The sequence below is a fragment of the Camelus dromedarius genome, chromosome X (genome assembly GCF_036321535.1).
Source record: "Camelus dromedarius isolate mCamDro1 chromosome X, mCamDro1.pat, whole genome shotgun sequence".
Lineage (NCBI taxonomy): Eukaryota > Metazoa > Chordata > Mammalia > Artiodactyla > Camelidae > Camelus > Camelus dromedarius.
The window spans coordinates 76,490,452-76,517,596 of record NC_087472.1 but is presented as its reverse complement, the minus strand read 5'-3'; the positions used below and the strand labels follow the sequence as shown (position 1 = coordinate 76,517,596).

At 39.9% G+C, this 27,145-nt stretch overlaps 1 protein-coding gene across 1 annotated transcript in view; it reads right to left on the bottom strand.

The window, feature by feature from the left end:
• DGKK (diacylglycerol kinase kappa) overlaps positions 1 to 27,145 on the bottom strand; it is a 145,026-nt gene that overhangs the window by 87,301 nt on the left and 30,580 nt on the right. Inside the window, exons 2-4 of the mRNA XM_064483139.1 lie at positions 7,829 to 7,939; positions 7,154 to 7,234; positions 4,709 to 4,813 (exon numbers count right to left, since the gene is read on the bottom strand). Of these exons, the coding sequence (XP_064339209.1) occupies positions 4,709 to 4,813; positions 7,154 to 7,234; positions 7,829 to 7,939 (297 nt within the window). The remainder of the gene's footprint in view (positions 1 to 4,708; positions 4,814 to 7,153; positions 7,235 to 7,828; positions 7,940 to 27,145) is intronic.

The following is a 27,145-nucleotide window of genomic DNA, read 5'->3' as shown; positions in this document are numbered from 1 at the left end:
AATATTGTATAGAAGATTAAATTTTCATAGTGCCATCAACAGGATGGCAGACTAGACATTCCCAATGCTCTTCCTCTCCCCCTCAGAAACAACAAATTTATTTTTGTTTGCCAACTACATGCCAACTAGAATAGCTCTGAGAGAGCCCAAGAATATAACAAAGAAGCTGCAGAAATGCTATGGAGCACAGAGACAGAATGGTCCCATAGAAGTGTAGTAAGCAGTTTACCTTCATTGCCCCATCCCCCAGTCTGGCAGAGTTTGGGACCAAGAGGAATCCCTTTGGTTTGACCTCCCCTAAGACAAGGGAAAAGGAAAGTAGGAGGACAGGAGGACTCCAGCAGCCCTCATCAATGCTTTGAACACAAGCAGCTTTCACCATGGAGGTGCCCTGAATTCTTCATTGATGTTGAACCTAGCTGATGGAACTGCCTGGAACCCGTGCTGCTGTTACCACCCACTAGAAAGAGCTGCTGCAGCACTCTCCTCCCCAGGGAAATTACCACCCCTGCACCCCCACTGAAGAAGTGCCTCTGTACCCCCTCACCAAAGCTGATAACATAGCATCCTGCTCCCCCATGCCAGAGCCACAACCCTGACTCCTGCAACCATGTACATGCCCTGGACCCCAGTTCTGTGGCTGCTCAGCACACGCCCATGCCTCACACACTAGGGCTATCATGATGAATGCACCTGCCCACCAGTCCAAGGTGGTTTGTTTTAGATGTCCCTGAGCTCCAACCTTGGTGCCATAGCTACTCTGCAGGTCCTCACATTCCAGACACCAACACCACTGCCACCACAAATTTGTTTTTGCCCCCTGATCCTGGCACCACTGCTAACACATGTGTGCCCGTGCACTGGACCCAGCAACATCACTGTGGATACCCACATACTTGGTCACTGAAGTCCACTTCAGTCTTTCCCAATGCTGACCTCAGCTTATGGAGCTCTACAGGAGTTATGCCTCTGTGTCCTCCCTGAGACCAGAAGTGCTGCTGCACACACTGGAGCTGGAGCCACTACATCCAATCCAGTTGGGACTGTCACACCCACCTATAGGTAAAAGTCTTTACCCCTGAAGACAGTCCATAAAGTCTTGAAGAGATGAGTGCTCCCTCAAATGTGCAAACATCAACACAAGGCTACCAGAAACACACACACATACACACACACACATCAAGGAAACACGACACGACCAAAGAATTATAATAATTTTCCAGTAACTAACCTCAAGAAAATAGAGATCTATGAGTTCCCTGAAAATGAATTCAAAATAATTGTTTTAAAGAAGCTCAGTGACCTACAAGAGAACACAGATGGACAACTCAATGAAACCAGGAAAACGATTCATGAACAAAATGAGAAGTTCAACATAAAGATAGAAATCATAAAAAAGAATCAAACAGAAATTCTGGAGTCGAAAAATTCACTTAAAAATGAATAAAATGAAAAATACAAAAGAGAGCTTCAACAGCAGACTTGATCAAGCAGAAGAAAGAATAGGTCATTTGAAATTTGAAATGGGTCATTTGAAATTATCTAGTTAGAGAAGAAAAAAAGAATGAAAGGAAAAGAATGAAAGTATGAAGGAAAGCAAACCAATATACACATTATGGGAGACCCAGAAGGAAAAGAGAGAGAGAGAGAAAGGGGCAGAAAGCTATTTAAAGAAATAGTGGTTTAAAACTTTCTAAATCTTCAGAAGGAAATGGACATCGAGATTCTTGAAGTTCAAAAATCTCCAAACAATATCCACCTAAAGGATACTGCACTGAGATACATTATAATCAGATTGTCAGAAGTCAAGAACAAAGAGAAAATTTTGAAAGCATCAAGAAAAAATAAGCTCATCATGTATAAGGGAACCCCCATAAGATTATAAGCAATTTTCTCAACAGAAACCTTGCAGGCCAAAAAAAAAAAAAAAAAAAGAGGGAGATGATGTAATCAAAGCACTGAAAGAAAAAGAAAAAAGAAAACCTTATAGCTGAGAATACTATACCTGGCAAAATTATCCTTTAAAATTAAGTACAGGTAAAGTCTTTCCAAGACAAACAGAAACTGAGGGAGTTTGTCACCAGTGGACCTGCCTTACAAGAAATTCTTAAGGTAGCTCTTCAAATTGAAATGAAAACATGCTAAACAGCAACAAGAACGTATATGAAAGGATAAATCTCACAGGTGAAGGTAAATACATCGATATATACAGATTAATAAAATTCTTCCCCACTCTTATCTTGGCATTGATAATCCTCCGTAATCATAAATCTTTAGACATACTTATTAAACTCACTTTCCCAAACTATTCCTGGTTAAATAAAGCCCCCTTCTGTTCTACTCCAAAAAGGTTCTATTTTCTGTTACTCAGCTTTTGCTTATGCCAATTCCCCTACTTGGGACCTCCCCTTGGCCCTATTCCCCTGCCACCAACAAAATCCTATTCATCTTTCAAGGTCAGTCTCCAATGTCTCCTCTATCAACTCTTCCCAAAGGACTCCAGCCCATACTTATCTCTTCCTCCCCTGAACTCTCATACCACTATACAGTCTGTTTCATTCATCTGGCAATCAATCATGCACTGCCTTGTAACACCTCTGAAAACTTATTTCTCTTGAATACTGTCATTAACTGGTTTTTTTGTGTGTATATCTTATCTCCCCAACTAAAAAAGCTCATTGAGGCCAGGAGCCAAGACTACACCTTCTTTTCAACTCTCTGTGGAACAAAACTGGGCACCTAGTTGGGGCTCATTTTTTAATGTGTACTGACTGGTTTCTGATAGGTTCCTCCATTACTTTGTACTGACTTTGATAGACCATTAAGTCCATGATTAATCTTTCAGCCCCTGTCAGGCATTGGTGGTGACCATTAGAGATAAGGTGCATATGAGAGAAATCATATTTAATTCTTTATGCCTCAAGCAAGACAAATTGCTATGATGCTGGTAGTAAGATATTTTACTACCAGCTAAAAGTGTTCCTTAATAGATTTAGGCCCCTGGAGGAGTTCCACAGAGGTTGTGATTATAACCTGAAACATAACTCTTTCAAGAGAGTTAACAGGGAGATTTTTTTTTCCTTTCTAGTTTGTGCTGGGTAGTCAACATGAAGGTGTTTAATTCAGTTGAGTCAGGAAAGGCACATCAATGCTCTGATGGCTTTCTCTACAAGTTTTTGCATTCCTGGACTAATAATAAAAATTTAAAATATTCTATGTGGCCTTTTATGCCAACGTGAAATTAAGAAGTCCTTCAATTTGGATACAGATAAGCCAAGGGAAGAAAAGGGATTGGTCCACAGGAAAGGAGCATGGAAATCACTTTTTTGTGGCCACCTCTAATACTAAGCCATAGTGACCTTATGGGAGGATGGGCAGGAGGGATGAGATGTACTTCTCCATTAGGAAAAGAAGAAAAAAGTAACAAAGGAGTGAAATGCTGAGTGCTAAGTTACATAAAGACCATCCTCAGATTCTAAGCAAAGAATCTCTCAGTTAAGTATTCACAGCGTGGACTTGGAAGAGGTGTTAACGGTGTGTGGAGAGATACCTAGTCCCCAGTTCAGTCAACTTGCCATGTACTCATAGACATGAGTGGCAGAGTGTATCGTTAGGAAACTAAGTGGTCAAAAACCTGAGAAGTCCTGGGGAGTGAGGACAGATGGTTTTTCTCTGAAGCAGTGTTTTTACTTCTAAAACCCACTAATACCCATTATTTTACACTGCTCCATCCCAAATGCCTATAACAATCCTCTATCCTTTGCTAGTTATTTAAGACATCAGGTTCTTTTAAAGGATGGATTCATTCCCCCTTTTATCTCCAAGATCTTCACAGCAGAACATTGCTTTAAGATGAACCATGCATCATTTCCTTTTTAAACCTTGGCTCCAAGATTACCCTTAGATTCATTTATTCATTCAATACATATTTATTGAGCCTCAACCTATGCCAAACACTGCTCTAAGTAGACAAATGACAAAAATTCCTCCCCTCCTGAAACTTACATAACTTCTAAGTGTGGTAGATTTGTAGAAGAGTGAGCTGAGGGTATAGCCCAGAGTTTGAATGGTGGTAGCACTTGTTGCTGGAAGAGGTGGCCAGGGGTTTGGTATTGCTAAGGAAAAAAGGAACCTTGCTAAGCTTTGAGGAGGATGGCTCCTTGCTGTTACCTCTGCATTTACTTTGTTGTAGACAGTAAACAGAAAGGCAGAATGGCATAATGGTTAAAGACATAGGCTTTAGGGTCACAAAGCCTAGGTCCAAATCCTGGCTTTGCTACTGAGTAGTTATTTCTTCTTCGTCTGCTTCCTTCTCCTTCATGAGTCTGTTTCCTTAGTTGTTACTGTAATCACTCAGCAGACCCAAGTCAAGACAGCTGATGGCACCTATGCTAACATAAGTGTATCTAAGTTAGCTGCTCACATACATCTCGAGTGCCTCATCCACTGAGCATACAGTAATATCTACATATCAAGTGGGTGCATACAAAAGTATCTAAACCACATAGTTACCAAGGTTTGAGTCTAAGTGAATTACTCCTATTTATAAATAGGTCTAAACAGGTTTCCTAATGATATTCATCCATAATTCCTGACCAGATGGTATCTGCTTCCATCTTATTTCCCTGTCTGAAAGGTGGCTTAACTAATATAATCAATTAAATGTTTACCCCTGAGAGTCATGTGGATCCTCTACTATTTCTCTTACCTTACGAATTTCTCCCTGTTGGACAGTTTTTATTACGTTAATCCATTCTTCCATGTCTTTCCGGTTGGGCGCAGCCAGGGTAACTTTTCGTTGTGGTGTGATCACCTACACAAAAAATCAAATTAGAAGCTTGTTCTTACTCCAAAACTTTGTCCCCAAACAGAGCCTTTGAACTCTCCAAGAAACCAGACAGATCTGCCACGCACAACCCAAGCCACTTCTTAAATATAAGACAGAAGTTCCCAGAGGTACCCACAGTTCCTTAGATATCTGCCCTAAATAATAATGATGATGACAATAGTAAAAACAACATTTTAATGGCACTTACTACATGCTGGGCACTGTTCTATTATACTTTTTGTGTATAATTTATTTCAGTCTTCATGACAACCCCATGACATGGGCATTATTGTTTTTCTCACTTCATAGTCAGGAAATCTTTCCATGGCAAAGAGAGTTAAATGACGTGCCCAGGACCACCTAGCAGGTAAAAAGCTAAGCCAGAATTAAAATTCAGATTCTTTGGCTCCAGCACACATGCTTTTAAACACTAAGCCATGTGCTACTCAAACGAGGTTGCTGGAAAATCCTCCTTGCTTACTGCTGCTCTGTCTACTTGAAAATGGTAAAAGGGTATATTTTTCATTGGGATGTGCCTCTATCTGCTTGTGAGGAGAGTTAGAATGGAGTGAGGAAACTGAAAATCCAGTTTCCTTCTTTCTTATGGTCGGGGACAACCTGAGAGAATTTTACCATACTCTCTCTTAATACTGCTTGGTGCAAGAACCATATCAGGAGCAATGAGAAAGCCATGCTGAGGGTCTAGCAGAGGTAGACCATCATCAGGACTTTGTCTTTTCCCAGGGGGCAGGAGGGAGCATGGATAGCTATAGCATCACTTATCGTTTCAATGGTCCTACTTGCCTTCACTACCAGCCCCACCTCACCCCCAAATCTTGGAGCTAGAGCTCATCACACCAACAAGCAATTTCATTTTGTGTTAAATGGCAACAGGAACTAGTGAGAACCATGACAACAGCCACTCCTTTGGTCCAAACCCATTCTTGTGTGGGGCTGATGAACAGGGCCTCTGTGTTTTAATTAGGCTAAGAGGAAACCTAGCCCTTATAATTTCTTTGTCTAATGGAGACCAAAAACATTAGTTTGTATACTCATCACCCAAAGGTTAAGCTTTTGGGGACTGGGTCAATGTAATCCTCAGCTTTATACTGGGTCAGTGTAATGGAATGAGAGAGAAATGAGAGCAGGGTCTTCCTCTTATATCCAACTGCTCTCCTTTCAGAGAATGGATTGTGGACCAGCCAAGGAAGTAGTATATTGGGCCTGTAGCAATTTAGTCTGCTAAGTACCACCCTCCACCTGCCTGAAGAGTAACCCTAGTCTTCATAAGCCACCAGTGAGGCTGGGAAAAGGCATTTCTGGGAGGAGATGGGTAGGAGAAGTCCTAGGCCAATGGACTTGCTATTTTTCAATGAGCTTTCAGGTCTGGATTTATTTGAATGACCAAAGCCTTATATCAGCAGTGACAAGCCTTTGAATACTTCCCTAGAAAATCCTCTGCTTTCTTTGAGGTACTATCATCAGTAATCTCAGCATAGAGTAGCTTTCACTTTGGATTTAGGTTCTTATCTACTTCATCAAAGGAGAGAATATTATGTAGCTCGATTATTTTGATATATTCTACAACATATTAGCAGTCTCTTGAAAGCTTCCCAATGATACTCTTAAATTACCTTCACCAGGAAGATTGATTCCTTTTTTTAAACATTTTTTTTATTGAGTTGTATTCATTTTACAATGTTGTGTCAAATTCCAGTGTAGAGCACGATTTTTCAGTTATACATGAACATACATATATTCATTGTCACATTTTTTTTTTACTGTGGAGTACCACAAGATCTTGTATATATTTCCCTGTGCTATACAGTATAAGCTTGTTTATCTATTATGATTCTTACAATAGTCACTCCCCCTACCCCAAGATCAGCTCAGCTTTATATCAGGCTGGTAATAGGGAACAGGGCTATCACTTTTTTCCCCCATCGGTGGGCTGGTAGCAAATATTGACATGAATAATCTTTATTTTTTTCCTTAAAATTTTTTCTTTTCTTTTGGGGGGTAGGTAATTAGGTTTATTTATTTATTTATTTTAAATTTTTTTAAAAAAATGGAGGTTCTGGGGATTGAACCCTAGACCTTGTGCATGCTAAGTCCATACTCTACCACTGAGCTATACCCTCCCCCCACATGAATAATCTTTAGCACTCATTTGTGATGCTACTTTAAGTGGATTTCCATACACACTTTGGGATCAAAGGAGACTTGGGAAATCTGAACTCCAAAGAGGCAACACCTGGGTATGGCCACCCCTCTGCTCAGCTAGCTCCCACCCCTGCCCATTCAGTCATCCCTAATCTTACTTACACAAAAACTGTGGCAAAGGTTTCTACAGCTGCTTTCTGCCAAGGCAACTTGAGACAAATCAATTGTTTCAAAGCGTGCAAACTGGAAAGGTATAAGAGAGAGAGGGAAAAGGAACCATGTGGTTAATGAGGCAAAGAGACACTAAAAGGTAAACACACACACACACACACACACAAAGGCATACTAATAGGCATGTTTGGCAGTCATGATCCCATGATCTCTTTGGCTTGAATGCTGGGATTTATCTGGCATCATGGGATTTATCTGGCATCATGATTTTTATGGATATATCATGTGACAAACAAAAAACAAACCAAAACATAACTCTTCCCAAAACTTTTGTGTGGATTTATAGGAAAGCTTAGGTAATTCAGGGTTATTCAAAACTAAGGGTTTATGCTGGAAAAGATATGGTCTATGGATCTGATCTAGATAGGGCTCTAGTGAAGCAGATAAGGGTTATCCACCTTAATGCTTACCAACATATCTTTACCTGTTGGCCCATCTCACCACAAAACATTTCCTGGTATCCACCCACTAACCCAATTGAAAAAAAAAATATATATTTATATATATATATGTGTGTGTATATATATATATATATATTTATATATATGTGTGTGTACACACACACACACGCACACACACACACACACTATATATATATTCTCTTACCGCAGGATGGTGTGCAAAGCAGAGCCTTTGTCCTCGAACCAGAAAATATCTAAGCTTCCATCTCTTGAAGGAGTTACAGTTCTTCAGCAGTGGTCCTTCCTTCAGTATTTTCTGAAAGATAGAAGCATAGTGTTGAGTAATTAGATCAATTTGCAAGACCATATCACTTGTCTTCTCAGTCGAGAAGATCCAATATCTGGAAGGCTCTATCTCTGTCATGTATCTGAGGGCCAGGCAAGAACACAAGGAAGTTAGTTCAGTCACAAAAGGCATTGGTTACCCTTGGATAACACATTCAGGATGAGGTAGGCTCTAAGTTTCTTAGGATACATGGCCCAAGAACCATGGAAAACATCTCCATTGGCGATGGGAGGAGGGGAGGAGGAGCAAGAATATATTCTTAAGGAAGAACAAATGGTAGGGGAAGAGGCTGCGTTCAGGAAAGGCAGGTTTTCTAGAAGTCTCCAGGTTGTAGGTATGGACAAAGCTTTCCTGTCAGCTTTCTTAGAGTGTCTCTTTGAGAATACTAAGTTGGATCACACCCTTTCCCTGCTCACAAGTCTCCAATAGCTTCCTGCCACTTTTAAAACCAAATCCAAAGTTTTTTCCATGGCCCTCAAGGGATTCATGATCTGGCGAACACAAAAAGGGCACCAAAAAGGAACTACCTTCTGATTACTTTCTTTCCACATCTCATAATCTGACCAAGTGATTTTTCAGTTACTTGTTGGACTAACCAAGCAGAGTGTCTACTTATCATTTTTACTATTTAGAAGGTTCTCAGTTACATTTATAGGATACAAATCAATATGCAAGACTACCATTTGGGAGAAGTACTCATACCCACCAAGCTGACACCAAACCCATTCTGAATGGACCAAGAGACAGATTTAGTTTAAATCACCAAATCAAGGCTCTATTATGAATTCCATCTACCATCTAAATTAGAATTCACCCCTTGGTGGTTGTGGAAGTGGATTTGTTTCTATGGCCCACCTAGTGTTTTTCAAAGTTTTAGGCACATTAAAAAATGCTCAATATCACTAATCATCAGAGAAATGCAAATCAAAACTACAATGAGGTATCACCTCACACCAGTCAGAATGGCCATCATTCAAAAATCCGTAAATGACAAATGCTGGAGAGGCTGTGGAAAAAGGGGACCCTCCTACACTGCTGCTCTGAATGCAGTTTGGTGCAGCCACTGTGGAAAATAGTATGGAGATTCCTCAAAAGACTAGGAATAGACTTAACTGTATGACCCAGGAATCCCATTCCTGGACATATATCCAGAAGGAACCCTACTTCAGGATGACACCTGCACCCCAATGTTCATAGCAGCACTATTTACAATAGCCAAGACATGGAGACAGCCTAAATGTCCATCTTTATCCAGATGACTGGATAAAGAAGTGGTGGTATATTTATACAATGGAATACTACTCAGCCATAAAACCCGACAACATAACGCCATTTGCAGCAACATGGATGCTCCTGGAGAATGTCATTCTAAGTGAAGTAAGCCAGAAAGAGAAAGAAAAATACCATATGAGATCGCTCAAATGTGGAATCTAATAAAAACAAAACAAAACAAACAAACAAACAAACAAAAAACAAAGCATAAATACAAATCAGAAACAGACTCATAGACATAGAATACAAACTTGTGGTTGCCAAGGGGGCGGAGGGTGGGAAGGGATAGACGGGATTTCAAAATTGTAGAATAAACAAGATTATACTGTATAGCACAGGGAAATATATACAAGATCTTATGGTAGCTCATGGAGAAAAAAATGTGACAATGAATATATATATGTTCATGTATAACTGAAAAATTGTGCTGAACACTGGAATTTGACACAACATTGTAAAATGACTATAAATCAATAAAAATGTTATATTGTTAAAAAACAAACTTTTTAAGAAAAAAGTCAATAAAGAAATTAGAATATATATGCAAAAAAAGTTTTTAATTAGTTGATAATATTTAAAAATAAGAAAATTTCAAATAAAAATCCGTTTCTTTTTTTTTTTTTTAAATCAGAACATCTGGTAACAGTGGACCAATCTCCTCACATGGTAGTAATCTGCTGGAATGGACTAGCAGCTACTCCCTTCAGATGGGGCATCTGACTCCAGTGGGTATTTAAGTTTGGGAAACTGTCTAAACAATCCTTTGCAACTCCCCATTCTCCCAAATATACACATATCTATTCCACTACCTCTTCAATTCTCTAGTCAATAAGTTAGTACTAATGGATAGAACCTCTGTATGTCCATTGAAAAGTCAGTTCATTGCAATCAGAGTTTACCTGAATCCTCTTGATAACTTATAGGAGTTTCAAGGTTGCACCACCCTTGAGAGGTTTACAAAAGACTAGCACCAAGGAGTCAAGAGAAAGAGACCAATAAGATCTTGTGGGAAGTGGGAGGGTGGGGTGGAGAGTGAGAAATTACATTTATATTGTTAAATTGAGTCATCAGTGAGAAAACAACTCTTGTCTAAGCATTGTGATTACATCACTCTTTCCTTTCTCTGGTCAGATGGCCTACGATTTACACTCTCAATATAATGGTATTTGTTTCTCTCTATCCTGACCTCACCTCTATGTCATATATTCTTCCACACTAAGTCTTCATGATACCTTGGCCATCGTATTTACCCCTTTCTGCTGAAGACTGAAGTTTGAAATTTTCACTACTCCAAGTATGTACCACTGAAGCCACACTCATTATTTCTACCCTTTCCCCAACTTATTCTGCTCTGTCAGTGACTAAATGCTTCTCTTGTTCTTATTTTGTCACATATGGTGTTCCTTGTAATAACTCATTTATATTTTTTGGCTGGATATTTTCCCCTTCCTTCCATTTTCAATTTAAAACCTCCCTTTACCTCAACTGCTTTTTCTTGCCTCTGCTACTCTACCCAGCTCTCTTCTCCTCCTGTTCCTTTCAGGGGTAGGTTGATAGGGTGAAGCGGCAATGAGGAAACCAGGAGGGGGGTTTGTTTTCCAGAATATTCCCAGAATCCTGGACCTTTTGGTTCTTTCAGAAAATTCCCATACCCTGGTGATCTGACATACTAAAGTAAATAGAATTTAGCCTCTTCTCCCCAGCTACTTCCTTCCATCAACCCTTAGCAATGATTGCTTTTTTTTTAAATTGAAGTATAGTCAGTTTACAATGCTGTGTCAATTTCTGGTGTACAGCATCATGTTTCAGTCATACATATACATACATATATTCCTTTTCATATTCTTTTTCATTATAGGTTACACAAGATATTGATATTCAATGATCACTTTTTAATTGCACTTTCTGGTACTTAAGAAATGTTCTCTTTTCTTCCCTTACTTGTACCCTGCTAATTACTGGCATCCTGTTATCCATCCAAGGACACAACAAACCAGTTAGTTAATTAGTTAATTAATCTATTAATATGAGGACACAGTGAATCATCAAAACCCTCAGTTCTCATTCCATGAACCTAGCATTTGTCACAGTCAAGAAAAGTAAAGAAAGACTTCATGATGCATCTATCATTGGATAAAGTGCTTCATTCATAGTTTCTGAGCTTCTACTATGGACTCCACCTTTTGCTAGGTCCTTGAGGGCAGGTAAAGAAGTTGCACATACATTCCGTGTCTCAAAGATACGGGTAGTGGGAGTGGAGGGGAAGGGACTGATAATTCAAGTAGAAAAACATGAAGTTATGTGAGCTCAGGAAACCATTTGAAAGAGCCTTAGGGGCTTCAATGTACATTGCCCTAAATGTTTACCTTCTGGTTCCATCAAGGTGGTGGCTAACCACTCACACGTCCTGTCACTGAGTACACCAGCCAAATCACAATTATCTCCTCTCCATCCCACGATATTAAGCTGGTCACTTTGAAGGCACTAGCTTTAAGTGTAGGGCTGTCTACTCAGTGCCCATAGAAAGCTACCTGGTAATAGAAGAGTCAACAACATAGCTGGAAGAACTGGCAAGCCCAAGCCTAGTTGCTGTGAAGTTCTAGGTGATCATGACTGAATGGTGACTGGTGTTACTGGTTCATTCCATTTTTCAAGAGAAGCTGGCGATCCAGGCAAAAATTTGGGCGAATTTTTGTAATAAGGAAATATTAACTACTAACAAAAACAAACAGATAAAAAGCTTGTGGGAGCCAAATAAAACATGTACGAGGCCAAACTCAGTGCACAGGCAACCGGTTTGCAATCTCTGAACTATAATTACTGTCACTTTTTCTAGAGGACAAAGTGAGTGAGTGGTAGGTATTTTTGGCATCAGAGGAGGCTGCATTATTATGAGTTCAGAGTTTGTGTGTGAGGAGCCTGTACATGTGAGGTATAGATTACCAAGTTGAGGACAGATAAATGTTTATATGATTGATGTCTAGTAGGGAGAAAGGTTAGAAGGCCATATAAGAGTTTCTTAAATTCTAAACACAGGCTCTATATTGTCAACTCTGAACTTCTACAAATATCCAAATCTGGGTTGGGAGAAGGTAGAGTTTCTGTAGATTCTTTCCCTTTAAACATTGTCCCCCTTTGGGAGATGTTTCTAAATAAACCATGGCTTACTTAAAAACACCGTAAGCAGCCGCCAGAAGCCAGTCTGAACAAGCAGAAGTTAAACACCACTCAATCAATGGGTTACCTCAAATCAGTAAAATACGTGCATGCAAAGAAACCTGTACCTGCTTGGGGCCACTAAACTTAACAAGGAGAGGAGACAAAAATTGGAAGAAACAAACACACAGATACATCTTGCAAAGCGAGGCATTGGCAGAAGTGCCCTGGTCTATCCTGTAAGAGGATTTGTAGAGTGCTTCCCAGTTCCTGGTTTCTCGCAGATAACATCATTTCACTGACCCTTTGCCATAACCATGTGGAGTGTTACTTCCAATTTCCAGATGGGGCGTTCTCCTGTTTTTTTTTTTTTTCTTTTAAACTCACTGTCCAAAAATAACTAGAAGGGTAAGGAGAATTCACAAATATACAGCACTTTGCAATGGATAAAGTGCTTTTACTTTTGTTATTGAATCTTCCCAGCAGCTGTCTGAAGTAGGTAATGAAGGGCATCAAACTCAATTCTGACCTATGAAGGACACCTTGAACTTTGGTTTCCCTAAGTGGCTTGCCTGTATGTTTCTTTCAAGAGATCTTCAAGCTATTTAAAATTTTTACTCTCAAGATAATCAATGTTTGTTGGACATTTTTGAGATTTTGCCACATCTTGGGGCTATAATGTGTGTCAGAAAATGCATTTCTAATGATATTTTGGAAGGCAATGAAGAATAGGATTTCTTCCAAATTTTTTTCTCATGGTCACCTTTACAGGCACACGGCTATTTCATAAATTGGGGCACACCTATAATCCTCTTGGTCCACGCTGCCACATTCCCATGGCAATATTTGTGAGGCTGCAGGTAGGAAGACGTTAGGCAGGGTCATTGGATCCTTGTACATCCTGAAACGCCATGTAACCCACCTAATGCTTCTTAAACTGGAATATATTGCCAGCAGGTCTTCAAGTCTTTCCTGAGAATTCTACCTGACATTAAAACCCAAATAGAGGGGGGAGGGGGGCATAGCTCAGTGGTAGAGTCCATTCTTAGCATGCACGAGGTCTGGGTTCAATCCCCAGTACTTCCACTTAAATAAATAAAAATAAATAAAAACCTAATTACCTCCCCACTCACCCAAATAAAAAAAAAGTTTAAAAAAAAGCCCCAAATAGCACTGATAACTCTACTCTTAAACTCTCAAGGCTGGCTGTTTTGTAGTGGGAGTGAGTGTGGTGTTGAGTTCAGTCACCACAGACATCAACTGGCTTCATTCAAATCCAAGAGCACAAGATTTATCGAGGCATAGGTGATAGAGGTACTGAGTAATTTTATAATAGTAATTTTGTAATTACAAAATAGTAATTTTGTAATAGGTGGTTTAAAATCATATCCTATTACAAAATTCACACAAAATGTCTTTGCATAAACTGTGGCAGCCCTTGCAAAGAAAGCTAGACTTTGGAAAGCTCTGTTCCAGTTTCCTTTTGCATCCTCTTTAATAAGCCCATCCCCAAATCCATTATTCCCAGAAACTCCTGCACTCTGGCCCCAGTGACCTCTCTCCCTGACGCTCTACAACTCAGCACATACAAATTAATTGCCAACAGCGATGGTGAGCATTTCCCTTGCTCCATCTTTATAAAATATCTTCTATAAAATATCTCAACAGGGTATGTAAAGTGGCCCAGTTGCCTCTATATAATTAACACCTGCCTGCTGCTTAATTGGGAAAGGGCAAGTATGGCTGCCTCTGTGACCTTTTCCTGTGCTCCTCCAAAATCCCCAAAGCTTTGACTATCTGTTTTTCTATGGCTCAGCAGGTTTTTGATGGCTGAAGTTTTGGAGGATTCTCCTACCCTTTCCTAGCAAAAGAAGCCCCTATCACACAGCCAAATTGAATTCCACCTCCACCCAATCAAAAAGTAGGCAAGCATCATGACCTCCACCACTACCTGTTATTAGCTGGCTGCTCTTTGGTTTTCCTTCCTCATGTTGCTCTTGGGAGGGAGGCTTGGATCAAGTTGGGATGAGTAGGTTATCACTCCCCCGATGAAAACGGACTTCCACTAGGAGCACAGCTGGGGAAGCCAGATTTCTGGCTAGGAATGGTTCCTTCAGTCCTCAAACCTGGAACATCTATTCTCTTTGCTTTGGGGGTGGGGGTGACAGGAAGAAAGCCATTGCCTAACACAGGCCTGCCAAAGTTGATTCAGAGCAACAATGTTTGATTTGGTTAAAATGCAACTCCGCGTGCTTTAGGCGTTAAGAAAGTCCAGGCCTACTGCTTCACTGAAAGATTTATATTCCCCAAGGTCCTGTTGATGGAGCAGGAGTCAGACAGATTGGCTCCAGCCTTTTCTAGCTGTGTGACCTTGGGCAAATCACTTAACCTCTCTGAGCCGCAATTTCCTTGTCTATTGGCTGAGAATAGCTGGCAGAGTTTGTACCTGCCAGCCACTCTCTAAGTGTCTGTCCCTTGTGGATGGTGGAGGCAGGGGCTGTGCCCTAGCTCCACTCATCCCACTACTGGGAGATCCCCTCCCTGGTACTAGTGAGCCTGGCTGGCTCAAGCAGAAGAATGAGGACTAGGGTGACCAACTGTCCCAGTTTTCTCAGGACTTTCAGTGCTAAAACCAAGAGAGTCATGGGCAAACCGAGATCTGCTGGTCATCCTAGCACTCAGCAGCCAGGTCTTCCTACTGCTCAGGTCTGCAAGGACTACAATTGCAAATCCCTCCCACTGCTTCCTGTGCTAAGGAAGAATTACAGTGGAGCAACCACGTCCCTTCTCTCTATTTGTGAACTAAAACAGTTGAAAATGATGCGATGTTACATGAATAGGCATAAACTTTAACTAGTTCTTACATATCATTCCAAAGATACTTTATACACAAGCACAAACATATATACACATATATTCTTTCTTCTTCGCGTATATCATAACTCTCTAGGCACAATGTTTTGTTTCTTGCTTTCTACACTTAATATATCACTGAGTACTTTCCATATTGCTACATACTGGGCTGCCTTATTTCTTTTTCCAATTGCATGGCATTCCATTGTATGAATGTAATATGATTTATTTAAACAGTCCCCTATTGATGGATCGTGGTTTAAAATCTTACTCTATTACAAACAACGCTGCAATGATTCTGTATATACATGTCAATTTAACATCGGTGTGAGTACATTGATAAGATAAATATCAAGGTTTGGTAACATTAAAACATTAAAACTGGGACCATAGAGCCTAAAACCAGATGTCTTCTCAAATGGCTCTCCTCTTTTTCTTTTTCTATGATTGGAGTTTCCGAGGGATGGTAAGGACCTTTAATTGCTTGTGGACTGAGGAGGAGGTGAGCAATTTGGACCCAGGCTGACAAAGTGCAGAAAGCGGTAATCTGGCTCTTGGTAATTGTCCTGGGACTAGCAGCAGCCATAAAGGGGAAGAGCTGGGCTGAGTCTTTGTATGCTGGTTTTGAATGCTGGTTGTGCTGCATTGAACTGTGCAGCCTTGAACAAGCCTTTTCACTGCTAGGAGAGACCACTGGTAACTTGCCTCAGGGTGGGGATACAAGCTTGGGTCGATGTGGTTCAAAGTCTGTGCTCTTGCCACAAAACTGCCTTTTAACTTTCAGAGCTAACCTGACTTTAGTAATGTGTAATCTCCCTCCCTATCCTGCTAACGATGATGAAAATCAGACCTCAAGAGTGGCTACACTTACCCAAATCAAAGAGCAGATTAGTGACAGAACCAGGACTGGGCTTCTGGCCACTCTGTTTCAGTGGTGTGGGGAATCCTCACTGACCTCTTGAATGTGAGTGGTTTGCTACACGCACAGCCATTGAGTTTGCCCTGTATTGGCAGTAACTCTTGGATCATGCACATAGTTTTGGGGGGGCTTCAGCAGAATAGCATGGAAAGGGATGTGAGGAGACCAGCAGGAGCATGGCTTGACTCCAAGAGTGGGATCAAAGAGACAGACTGGGTCAGAGCTTTGGAAATTTGAGAGAAGTGACTTAGGGGAAGGCTTCTTGCAAATGGTTGGTTTTTCTCTGCAAATTCAGGGAAGATGAAAGATGTCAACTAGGGGAGGAAGGATTGGTTTTGAGACTTGGGAGAACCAAAAGCTTGCAAGCAGGAAATCCAGTGAAAGGAGCAGGCTACATAGAAGCTTAGCGGAAGACCCCTATTGCTACTGCCACGAAAAGGAAGTTCTGTGGTCACACAAGTCCCAAAAGGAAAGACACCAGGGAATTTTGGATACTGGTCTTTAACTTAACCAAGCTCACAGATGCCAGGAGACCCATTATCTTATCTAGTGCCGCTGACTTACGAAGAATGACAAAACATGCCTGCTTTCAACTGATTTCTTCTCCATCCTTTCACCTGATCATCAGTAGCCAGAGATGGATAGGATCCTCTAACATTCTTTGGATGTTTCTTCTCTTGAGGACACTACCCCCTGACAACTACTTCTAGCCCTTGGGTTCCACCACCAAACCACATGACTTCTTTCTCCTAACACCTACTATGAGACCAGTGGACCCTGTTCTGACTCTGGTGATGTCTTCATAGAAGCAGCTAGGGCAGCAATATCTTCTCTAAGTTTCTCTTCAACTATCCCTCTCCAAAGGAAGAGAGTTGTTTCTGGCTGACAAATAACTGCTATTTGTCCTTGCTTTACAGGCATGATCTATTTCACGTCCACAGAAACAGTCCTGTGAGGGAGCTGGAGAAGCTGAAGATTAGAGAGGTTGACTCATTCCAAATCTTGGTGAGTGGCAGTTGGGGTTTAAAGCCAGGCCTGTTTGACTCAGGTCTGTTTACCACCTGTCCTCTCAAAATCTTGAGCACCTAAAGGATGATGGTCATCATGGTCTGGCTTGGGTGTCAGATCCAACTTAAGGATCACTTCAGTCCACTTATTTCTCCCCCCAGGGGCCACTATTTCACCTAGCAGGAGGAGTCATGACCAGTAACGTCTGCAGACTTCCCACTAGTTTAGCTGAAGAAGACTAGGTACTGCAAATGATTTCACAAACGGGGAGGAAAAAAAATCAGTTTTTTTTTGGAGAGGTGCCTAAAATGTCATAATGCCATATTTTGCATATTTGGTACTTTGTAAAAATATGCTGGACCATGTCTAGGAGTGCCTAAACCTGGGGACTTCAGTCTTTAATTTTTATTTATTTATTTTTAATGGAGATAACAGGGATAGAAGCCAGGACCTCATGCTTGCTAAGCATGCACTCTACCACTGAGCTATACCCTCCCCCCTTAAAGGACTTCAGCCTTTAGAGGTGTCTTAGAATGCTTGCAACCTAAGGCCAAAAGGAACCTTGTAAGTATGTAAATGTGTAGCTCCTTTGCCTACAACTCACTCAAACAACGAAGTGATGGAGATTCAATTGGTGCTTCCTGTGCGTTGGTCTTTAAACATACCTCTTTCCAATCATGGCTTCCGATGCCTCTAATAATGTGGGTGCCACGAGCCCATGTCCCCTAACCACATGTACTTGAGGAGTTGGGGAGATTGCCTTATTGCCAAACTGGCCCCATGCAGACAGCCATCTGAAGACACGCACAGGACCTAAGAAGACCTTCACTAACAGGTCCTCTGGCAGCTGAAGTGATGAGATAACAAAGAGAGGATGTGTGAGTTTTCATTTTTTTCCAGCAAATATTAATTGAATAATTTTACTTTGCATTAGTCATCTTAATTCATGATTGTTGTTACCTTTATTTATTTTTTCATTGAAGTGCAGTCAGTTGCAACGTGTCAATTTCTGGTGTACAGCACAATGTCCCAGTCATGCATATACACACATATATTCATTTTTATGTTCTTTTTCATTAAAGGTTATTACAAGATATTGAATATAGTTCCCTGTGCTATACAGAAGAAATGTGTTTTTTAATCTATTTTTATATATTTTTCTTAGACTTATGAAGTGGTGTTGACAAGAATTGTGAGCTTGGTAGACAGAAACTGATGCTAGAACAAGTTGGTTCTGCTTGCTTCTTGCAGCACTAGTAGTCTAGGGAAGATGCAACTCACTAATTCACTAGAAGCTGTGTGTGTGTGGGGGGAGTGGGAGGCACGTGTGCATTTAGGGTGTGTGTGTTTGCTTGCCTGCTTTGCTCCATCAGTGGTAGGTGAGAGCAGGAGCAAGGTCTCAGGGCACCTCAGGAGTGGGATTTGCTTGGGGGTAGGGTGGGGGGAAGACCCGTGGGAGCCTCCACTAACCCCTAAAGCTGTGGATAACCTTGCTGCCTCTGAACAGGGGACTGTCAGTGGCTGAGCAAAATTGCCTCATGTGGAGGCAGGAGGTATGGTAGTTTGATAGCCCACCACACCTGGAGGGAATATGGACGGAAAAGCTGTGATTGCAGGAGACACTCATCTGTCAAGGAAGAGATTATGTTGTTGGTTTTGGTGACAGAGAAATTCCTGGCCAGGTGACAAAATTGAAAATCTGTGCCAGTTGCTAAAAGGAACAACCTTCCTGGAGTAGTAGTAGTAGTAGCAGCAGCAGCAGCAGCAGCAGCAGCAGCAGTTGTAGTAGTAGTAATATGAATTACTAACAGTTGGTGAGTCTGTACTATGTGGGAAGCACTGTGTTAAATCATGGTATATGGGGTATCTCATTTGAGCTTAATCACAATTCTAAAATGTAGGTGCCATAACAATCCTCATTTTATAGACTGAAAGACTGAAGCTTAGAGAGATTAGGTAACTTCCCTAATAGGTTAATAAATGGCAGAGCTAAAATCTCTCTTCGAGTTTTACAGGACATGGAAGACCAGTTCTTCCTTCGCTGAAAGAAAAAAAGGAAGGTTTAAATCACTGGTCTTATTTCAAGTTATACTGTATCCTATGTCAGTTGACAGAAGGAGGCAGGACTGGGCGGGGAGATTGGTGGTGTGAATCACAGCTATATGGTTTAGTTTCATTTCTGTTTTTAACATTACGTGCTAAAGTAATTAAGGTACTAAGAATTGTTTAATTTACACAGCCCTTTATCAGCTATAAAGATCTTGAGGGTTCTCACTTGATTCTGAAAACAACCCTAAGGAGTCAGCAAGGTAGATAATCCTATGGACTTTTTTGGAGATTAAAACACTGTGAACTCTGGGAAGTGAAGTGACTTGCCCAAGGTCACTCTGTAAACTAGTCTGGCCTCCTGACTTCTAGTGCAAGGCTCTTTTCACTGTATCTCTACATTTTATGTTTTCTGTGTTGTCTATCATTTCGATTAATAGTTTGTATTTTTAAAAAACGGGGGAAGGGGGTAGGAAGGGATAACTTTGGGAGTTTGAGATTTGCAAATGTTAACTACTGTAGATAAAACCCCAAATATCTTATGTAAAGCACAGGGAACTATATTCAATATCTTGTAATAACCTTTAATGAAAAAGAATATTAAAATGAATATATGTATGTATATGCATGACTGGGACATTATGCTGTACACCAGAAATTGACACATTGTAACTGACTATACTTCAATTAAAAAAAAAAGTTCAATTCTCTCTTCTTGTCCCTTTTCTGCCATCCAGCAATATAACTCTTTGCCATCAGTGCTGGTATACACGCATGGTCAAGTGTCCCATTGGCAGGCATCCTTGTGGTTAATGAAGGTAATACCATGCTGGTCCCCAAAGGGAAATTCTTCTCTGACCTGGATGATTCCTAGTAGCAATAATGAACAATTAACTTGGCCCGGCAACTACTGCACAGAAACATTTTACAAGGGTCTTACTAGGAAAGACTGTTCCCTTCCCTTCTCAGGGGCCACTACCCACAGCTTGTTCAGATGCTTTACTCTCAGACCTACTGCTACTCTTTTCATAGTTTTGGGCCTTCATTTATTTTCCTGTTGAAACACCATCCATCCTTTTCCAATTTCTCCCTGCAGGCAAACACCTGGTAAACCTGCACCCGACTCTGCCCTGCTTTCTAGCCAGGCTATATTTAAGGGATTAAGACTGCTCAACTCCTAAATAGCTACTAACTACAGTAATCAAATTCTGACACCCACCAGCCAGGGCTTAGAGTGAGGCTGACTGTTACCATCTGAGTTTTTTTTTTTTTTTTTTCAAATGGAGGTGCTGGGGTTTGAATCCAGGACCTCATGCATTCTAAGCACACACTCTACCACTGAGCTATACTCACCACCCCCTACCCCATAGGATCTATTCTTGATAGAAGGTGGAGAAGTTACCTTTTTGCCCTCCCACCAGCAGTGTGTGATCCTGCCTGTCACCCCACCAACTGTGCCTCTCAGACTTCATGGAGATGTTTGCCAGTTTGAGAGGAGGAAGATTATCAGTGAGGCTGAGTCTCTTTTCATATGTTTAAGACATGTATTTTTTTTCCTTTATTGAAAATGGTCTACTCACCTCCTTTGCTAATTTTTGTCTTTTAAAAAAATTTCTTTTTGGGGGGAGGTAAATAGGTTAATTTATATATTTTATTTAATGATTAAACCCAGGACCTTGTGCATGCTAAGCACAAACTCTACCACTTGAGCTATACCCCAAACCCTTCTACCATCTGGATTTTGTGCTGCTCAACTCTTGATAGCCTAACTGAAGGGGCCACCAGAAAAATACAAATGCACTAAGGGAGAGGGAGCAAGAGAGAAGAAGAAAGACATCAGTGGTATTATAAGTCAAGCTGATAGGCCTGGAAAGGAGGGAGAGAGGAGGAGTAAAAAAGAAATAAGACTAGAGTGAGCATGGAGGGGTGGCTGGGGGGTGCAAACACTCACAGACTTGTAGATGACAAATGGTACTCATTTTCCCACCAGTGATGCATATGATTCTCACCAGGTCTGGAACCATCTCACAACTACCATTTCATAGGCCCTGAGATGGTGCCTTAATCCACGTGTGCAACTCCCTGGTCTAAATTGCTGGGGAGGGAGCACTGCTGACTAAAATGGGAAGAGAAGGATTGTCAACTGAGACTTGGGGGGAGAGCAAGACCTGAATTGCACAAAAAATAAACAGTAGGCAAAATTGTCCTCTGGTAGGGGGAGGGGACCATTCTTTAATTGGAAACAGGGCCTATGAATTAGGATTGCTTAAGAAAGGGAAGGAACAGGGCAGATGGCGGGGGAGAGTCAGTGTGAAACAGACTCACTAATAGCAATATACATACACTACAATTGACACACAGGGAAATATAGAGACACAGCTAACCCCTTTTGCTCCTCATAATGTGATTAAAAAGTAATTTACAATACCCAAGACATGGAGACAACCTAAATGTCTATTGACAGATGACTGGATAAAGAAGATGTAATGTGTATGTATATGTGTGTGTATATATATATATGTATATATATATGTATGTATATATAATGGAATATGACTCAGCCATAAAAAAGAATGAAATAGTGCCATTTACAGTAACATGGATGGACCTAGAGATTATCATATTAAATGAAATCAGTCAGTCAGAGAAAGACAAATATCATATGATAATTCTTATATGTGGAACCTAAAAACATGACACAGATGAACTTATATACAAAACAGAAACAGACCTACAGACATAGAAAACAAACTTATGGTTACCAGAGGGGAAAGGAGAAAAGGGAGGAGAGGTTCATTAGGAGTTTGGGATTAGCAGATACACACTACTATATATAAAATAGATAAACAAAAAGTTCCTACTATATAGCATATGGAACTATATTCAATACCTTGTAATAACCTATAATGAAAAAGAATATATATATGTATAACTGAGTCAATATACTGTATACCAGAAACTAGTACAGCACTGTAAATCAACTATACTTCAATAAAAAATCATCTATTTGGCAATTAAAAAAGTAGTGTACTCACAAACAAAATTCTGATATCCACACCTTTTCTGAAATGTCTATAGTTAGGCATCCTGCTAAACAAGTTATATCCATTAATGCTAATACAATAATATTGCAAGGTAAATATTATTGGCCTCATATTACAGATAAGGCACTGAAGCTCAGAATGGTCAGCTGACTTTTCCAAGATAACATGCATTTACAAAGGGGGATGACTTTGAACCCAGGTACAAAGGGGGATGACTTTGAACCCAGGTCTATCTGATTCTAAAGCCTACACACATTTCTATTCATTATACTGTACACCTAGCATCTCTCTGCTGGAAACTGAGGGTTGATGTGGGGTGAGAGAGAGTGGATAATTTGCAAAACCACAAGAAATTTGAATGATCCAACTTGTGAGTTTTCCCAGAAACATTTGGACATGGATGCAGTATGGGCAGCAACATGGCACCTGGGAAAGACAGTGGGCTTAATGGACTATAAATTCCACAGAGCTTGTGCTCCAGTAGTAAACTGCTATGTGAGCAAATCATGCCACTTCCCTAACCTACCACCTCCTTGTTAGGAACTGCTGATAAAGATGCTGAAATTTGGTATTTGCTTCATCAAGAGAAGAAGGGAAGACCAAGACATAACAGAACAAAATGATTAATGTTGCTCAGATCTACTGCCATAAAGTAGCCTCCCATCAAATTAAAGATGGCAGCAAAGGATACATCCTGAGCCCAGGAATAGAAATTATTTCAAAACTGAGCATGCAAGGAAGGCAAACCTCAGTATAACAGTCTCTTGGTAAATCACTAATATGTGTCATAGCCGAGTTATGTCTGACAGGCAAAGTACCCAGAGTGCCACAACTTACCCATAGTAGGTACTTGATAAATGTTCATAAAATGAAAGTGAGTGGGGTACAACATACCTGGGGAGGACAATGAAAAAGGATGTTCTCAAATGTTCAGGGATCCATGTCCTATCAATTGGCTTCTAAAAGCTAGTTGCTGTTGTAGGAAAAACATGCAGATCCTTATATTTCCAAACACATATATTTAGGCAAAAGCCAATTTAGGACAGTAAAAAGGAGTATATATTTTGGAATTAAACAAACCCGGATTTGAAACTCAGCTACATCACTTATTCAGTGTGTGTCCTTGGACAAGTAATTTAACTTACAAACCTCAGCAGTTTTCTCTGCAAAAACACATATAAGGACACTCAACTCATAATAAGGGTCAAGGGAATACATGACTTAGTGCCAAGTAGAAATTCAATACATATTTCTTCTTTCCTTCTGTGGATTTGGTGGCAGTATTTTTTGACCCCTAAATTTTACCACAAGACTTATCATGTGTAAGCATATATGTGGTTGCAATGGGGTATTGGGGGATTAATTTGAAATCAGTGTTTGCCCCAAATTTGAGAGTGTAACTTACATGGTAATAGGCTAAGCCCAGTGGGTCTTTACTACCAGTAGTTAGTGCGCTTTTGATTTTTGTGAATTAGTCCACGCAAAGCACAGACTTTCTTCTTCCCATGAGTAAGAGAGCAGGGATCACTGGGAAAGGAAACAAAGACTATAAATAGAAAATCAAATTGAAGTCTGGAGAAAAATCTGTGTCTGCTGTCCCTGTAAAGATACTCATACTGCCGGGAATTTTGCCCCCCTGCCCCCCAGAAAAAAGAAAATCAGAAGGGCTTCTGATCATAGGTCTGAATATTTAAGGTAAGTTAAGAGAAACATTCTATTCAATTCTGGAAGAGAAATCAGTGAGAACAGGTGGTGATTAGAACACTTAGGATTAATGAGCCCAAGTGTTTGTGTCTCTTAAATTTTTTTTAATTGAAGTAGTTGATTTACAATGTTGTGTTAGTTTTTGGTGTATAGCATAGTGATTCAGTTATACATATATATTCTTTTTCATATTCTTTTTCATTATAGATTATTAAAAGATATTAAATGTAGTTCTGTATCTCTTTAAACTTAGCAGATAGACATTTCAAATCTAATCCTCTTTAATGTTTATGTTAAAACAGCGAGGCAATTTTTGAAGGACAAAAAGGATAGCTGAGTTGAATACATCCTCTCCTGTTGTATTCCATTAACCACCACTACGGGAAGCACAGTTTTAAGAGCTGCTATAATCTTCTGTAACTAAGGCACTGCCATTTACCTGGTGGTATTTTATTCTACTGATAGTATATCTAATTCCAGGTCCATTATCTAAGAGGAAATCATCAGCTTTTAGAAGTCTAACCTTGCAAACTTAAAGCTAGTTAAATGAAATAAAGGTAAATGTCACAAGGCCATTTTCCCCCATAAATAACTAAAAGCAGGATTTTATCATACCGACCGACTAGATCTTTTACAATTTTACTGGACAGAACCCAGAAGTCTGCATTTATCCATATGAGAGCTTGTGCCATGGACTTATCCTAAAGCAAAGATTCCAACCCCTTCTTGTTTCTACTTTGCTATTCATGTGCCTTGGGCTTTCAAGGGAAGTCGAAATGTACAGCTATACGATGAAAACTGGTAAATGTAGCTGCATGTTAATCTATATTCCTTTCAAAAGCTTAGGATGGGTGGAGTGGACTTCACAGTCAACAAAGCCATCTCCTTGCCCATGGCTATGTGGGATGACTATATCCTTAAGCTATCCCCTCCAAATGGCTGTTCTCACTATTCTTTTTTTTTTAAAGTTCATTCTCTTCCTTTTATCCTTGATGCAGAGAAAGGAGATGCTCATTCTTCTTAGCTCTCAATTCTGCAGGAGCAGTTGAAAATTTCCTCTACTAACATGAGACCAGTGGAAAACCAAGACCACTCTTACTATAGAGAAGTGAGTGTAGAGTACATGGAGGTTGCTCATGCCAATGAACTCTCTCTGATTATTACAAGAAATGAGCTATAAGGGGACTCCCTGTCTGCCTACAATCCCTGTGGTTTTCCTGATGGGCAGAACTTCCACCGTGGTATTCCCAACTGATGAGCTTTTTGATTTCTCCAGGTCTTTCTCACCTGGAGACGTGGTAAGACTCTTTTCCAGGCTCATGATTCACTGAACTATTTTTAGCCAGGAGTAGCAACTTACATAATGAAAAATAACAAGGGAAATGTGAACTGAAAACCTCATAAACCTTGAGTAAGTGTGAAAGGAGACAATCTTTTTGACTCCAACATGTGTAAAGTACATATATATGTCATCTCCTCATTCAAAGACTCAGAGGTGCCTTGGGATGCCCTTTGGTCTATCTCACTTTCCAAATTGAGTCCCACATGTACATGTCCTCCAAAGAGCATGTTCTAAGAGGACATTTTAATTGATGGCTTGAACTGAGGGTGAATATACGGATATTTGAATGAAAGAAGGTAGCTCTGGAGAGAGTGGATAGAAATGATAATTGACACAACGTTGTAAACTGACTATAACCCCCAAAAAAGAAATAATAATTAGAGGAGAAGGTGTCAGTGAAAGGACTTTAGCAAGGCAGAATTCGGTGTGTGAAAAAGCTCCTACTGTATGGAAAAATGTTTCAAGCATATATTTTTACACAAAACTTAAACTATTTTATACAGTGCCTGATTTATCCTTACAACATTACACAAAGGTGATCATCTTTGTAACTCATTGCTTTGATAGGTACACTTAGTGCTTTTCCTTCTCCAGATTTAAAGTGCAGTAAAACATTATATTTTCTCAACAGCATCTATTTCTAAGAGTGTCAAAATGTGTTATAGACCATGGTCACTTTGTATTATCGCCACTTAGATTTTTTTTTCAGAATACGTGTGTAGATATATATTAATCTAGGTATAAACTTTTTTTATTGTTGGTATTTTTTACTTTAGCCATTTTAATAGGTGAGGTCAGTATCTCATCTTGATTTTAATCTAGGTATAAACTTTTAGTAAATTGACATAAATAAATAAAAATGACACCATTCTCCTGGGCACAAATGCTTTCAGGATATCATTGACACAACTCAACAGAGCATCTTGAGAAAGTTTACTGATAATGTTCTTTATTCTCTTCTTGAGTTCTGACTTCTAATGCAACCTACAGCCCCAAAAGAGGCTTCTTGAATCAAAATGTTTAATTTCCTCAAGGTAAATGTCACAAGGCCGTTTCTCCACATAATAAACAACCAAGAGTAACTAGGAGCTAAGAAATATGTGAAATACACATTTTTCAAGTCTCAAGCAGGTATTCTGCCTTAGTTGGGTACTTTGCATAAGTCTAAGATGTAATACCATAAATTTCTGAATGGAATATGAAGTCACTCAGACTTATATAAACATATTTAAGCAAAAGCATAAAACCCATTCTTAAAGCCAATCATAAATGTATTTTAATAGCCATACCACAACAGAGGACTGATTATTGCAAAATCCTAAGCACACAATCCTATTAAATTTGTCAATTAAAGTTTAGCAATGGGCTGTAAAGCTCTGGGTTCAGCTGTGTTAGGTATTTCTACCATCACATCCCTACACCAGAGAATTAACGTATTTTTACATTAGAAGCTATACTTTTAAAAATATGCTGTATTTTGGCACAAAAAGACAAAATTATTTTTAAGACACAGGAATTATTTTAATATGCAAAATAAATCAATTGTGCCTTACATATAAAACAAAATATGCAGAATCCCCAAAATATTACTCTTGTTTTTCAAACATTAAAAAAGTTTGAAATAATTACAGATTCACAGGAAGGTGCAAAGAAATGTACAGGGAAGTCCTGTGCACCCTTCATCCATCCTCCCCCAATGTTAATATCTTGTATAACTATAATACAGTATCAAAGGCAGGAGACTGACCTTGGTACAAACCATTGAGCTTATTCAGATTTCACCAGTTATACATGAACTCGTTTTGTATGTGTGTGTGTACCTCTATACAATT